Here is a 3350-nt window from a genome sequence, read left to right on the forward strand (position 1 = left end):
GTTAAGGTTAGTTATGATGGTTAAGGTTATTTAGAGTTAGTTAAGGTTAGTTATGATGGTTAAGGTTAGTTATGATGGTTAAGGTTATTTAGAGTTAGTTAAGGTTAGTTGTGATGGTTAAGGTTAGTTATGATGGTTAAGGTTATTTAGAGTTAGTTAAGGTTAGTTATGATGGTTAAGTTTAGTTATGATGGTAAAGGGTTAGTTAAGGTTAGTTATGATGGTTAAGGTAAGTTATGATGGTTAAGGGTTAGTTAAGGTTAGTTATGATGGTTAAGGTAAGTTAAGATGGTTATGGTTAGTTAAGGTTAGTTATGATGGTTAGGGTTAGTTATGATGGTTAAGGTTAGTTGTGATGGTTAAGGTTAGTTATGATGGTTAGGGTTAGTTAAGGTTAGTTATGATGGTTAAGGTTAGTTATGATGGTTAAGGTTAGTTAGGGTTAGGTAAGGTTAGTTGTGATGGTTAAGGTTAGTTATGATGGTTAAGGTTATTTAGAGTTAGTTAAGGTTAGTTATGATGGTTAAGGTTAGTTATGATGGTTAAGGTTATTTAGAGTTAGTTAAGGTTAGTTGTGATGGTTAAGGTTAGTTATGATGGTTAAGGTTATTTAGAGTTAGTTAAGGTTAGTTATGATGGTTAAGGTTAGTTAGGGTTAGTTAAGGTTAGTTATGATGGTTAAGGTTAGTTAAGGTTAGTTATGATGGTTAAGGTTAGTTAGGGTTAGTTATGATGGTTAAAGTTAGTTAGGGTTAGTTAATGTTAGTTATGATGGTTAAGGTAAGTTAAGATTAGTTGTGATGGTTAAGGTTAGTTATGATGGTTAAGGTTAGTTAAGGTTAGTTATGATGGTTAAGGTTAGGGTAAGGGTTAGTTGTGATGGTTAAGGTTAGTTAAGGTTAGTTGTGATGGTTAACAGTTAACTTAGTTAACAGTATGTGTGTTTTAGGGTTTCCCTGCAGCCACACAATTAAAGAGCGTTTAAGAAGGAGGAGGAGGAGAGTCTGAGTGTGTGTGTGTGTGTGTGTGTGCGTGCGTGTGTTTGTGTGTGTGTGTGGGGGTTAGGGTTAGTGGCTGTCAGATTATGATCAGATTATAATCAGATTATGATCAGATTATGATCAGATTATGATCAGATTATGATCAGATTATGACCAGATTATGATCAGAGGATGTAATCTGTAATCTCTGCAGTTGTAAACATCCAACAACACAAATTAGAGACGTATTCTGTTTCAAAGTGAGTGTGTGTGTGAGTTTGTGTGTGTGTGTGCGCGTGTTTGTGTGTGTGTGTGCGCGAGTTTGTGTGTGTGTGTGCGTGCGTGCGTGCGTGCGTGTGTGTGTGTGAGTGTGAGGGGGTTTGTGTGTGTGTGTGTGTGTGTGTGACATTCCATCAGTTGTAACCTGAGAGTCTTTCTGGTGATGGAGGAGCTGAGGTGTCAGAATTATAATATCTTTAAAACAGTCACTCCCAATCACACACACACACACACGCACGCACGCATGCACGCACGCACACACACACACACACACAGAGCCTCAAAAGTTCCTTAAACAAAACATGACCCAGTACACACACAAACTTGTTTTTATCACTTAGTGAGGACACATCATGCATTCCCTTAACCTTAATCTTAACTTTAAAACTTAACCTGAACCTTAACTTTAACCTTAACTTTAAACTTAACCTTAACTTTAACCTTAATCTTAACCTTAACTTTAATCTTAACTTTAACCTTAACTTTAACTTTAACTTTAACCTTAACTTTAACTTTAACTTTAACTTTAACCTTAACTTTAACCTTAACTTTAAACTTAACCTTAACTTTAACCTTAATCTTAACTTTAACCTTAATCTTAACTTCAACCATAATCTTAACTTTAACTTTAACCTGAACTTTAATCTTAACTTTAACCTTAACTTTAATCTTAACTTTAATCTTAACTTTAACTTTAATCTTAACTTTAACTTTAACCTTAACTTTAATCTTAACTTTAACCTTAACTTACTGAAAACTAGGTCCCCACAAAGATACACACACATTTGTTCTTCCTTCATAGTGAGGACCCTTATAGACATGACCCATTACCCTTAACCTTAACCTTAACTATCACTAAATACCAAACCTTAACCTTTACCTTAACCTTAACTATCACTAAATACCAAACCTTAACCCAAATCTAACCCTAAACCAGGTCTTAAACACCAAAAGTCTTTTTGAAGAAGTGAAGAGCAGCCGACCAACCTCACAAAGTCACACATATAAGAACACACACACACACACACACACACACACACACACACACACACACACACACACACACACACACACACACACACACACACACACACACACACACACACACACACACACACAGTTGTAAACATTCTCTGGGCTTCATTCACAAATGTTGCCTCACTTCTCTACTTCCTTCCTTCCTTCCTTCCTTCCTTCCTTCCTTCCTCGCTCTATTTTCCCAGAGAGGGAGAGAGAGAGAGATCTCAGGCTCCTCCCACTTCCCAGAGATGCTCAGCCCATCCCTAAACTGTGGACCAATCAGTGAAGCTCATTCACAGCTCATGATAACTCTGCTGCCATAGGTAAAGAGAGCAACACACACACACACACACACACACACAGAGGGAGAGAGAGTGTGTGTGAGAGAAAAGTCAAAGTGAATGAAGAGAAGAAGATGAAGATGAAGATGAAGAGGTAGAGGAGACAGGAGACGATAAGACAGACTGAAGAGGACATCAGAGGACAGAGGACAGAGGACAGGTGGACGCTCAGAAATGTCTCTGCTGATGATGATGATGATGATGATGATGATGATGATGATGAGGACAGCAGTGAGTGGACACAGAGGACGAAGGACAGAGACGTCCTTCTGTCCGTCTCCATGTCAGTGTGAAGACGATGGGATTTACGTCATGGTGGACTGTTCTGAATTAGGATTATCATCTGTGCCGATTAATCTGAGTCCACTCACCACGTACCTGTGAGTACTTCTACATCCTGCTCATGATGTACTACTACTGATACTACTAACACTACTGCTAATACTACTACTACTACTACTACTACTACTACTACTACTATTGCTAATACTAGGGGACAGTCATGTTGGTATCGTTTTGTCCACAAGGGGACAGTCATGTTGGTATTGTTTTGTCCACTAGGGGACAGTCATGTTGGTATTGTTTTGTCCACTAGGGGACGGTCATGTTGGTATCGTTTTGTCCACTGGGGGACAGTCATGTTGGTATTGTTTTGTCCACTAGGGGAGATCATGGACAGCTAAAGCTAAAGCTAAAGCTAAAACAGCTAACCCTGCTCCACTGATCCTCT

General features: G+C 38.4%; 1 protein-coding gene across 1 annotated transcript in view; it reads left to right on the forward strand.

The window, feature by feature from the left end:
- Positions 1–2794: 2794 nt before the first annotated feature.
- The window catches only part of lgr6 (leucine-rich repeat containing G protein-coupled receptor 6), a gene marked incomplete at both ends in the record, with an annotated part of 45132 nt that continues 44576 nt past the window's right edge, over positions 2795–3350 (forward strand). The window contains one exon of the mRNA XM_083894949.1: positions 2795–3000. Coding sequence (XP_083751075.1) covers positions 2795–3000 — 206 coding nt within the window. The remainder of the gene's footprint in view (positions 3001–3350) is intronic.

This window comes from Microchirus variegatus (genome assembly GCF_963457635.1).
Source record: "Microchirus variegatus genome assembly, chromosome: 9".
In the NCBI taxonomy this organism is placed as follows: domain Eukaryota; kingdom Metazoa; phylum Chordata; class Actinopteri; order Pleuronectiformes; family Soleidae; genus Microchirus; species Microchirus variegatus.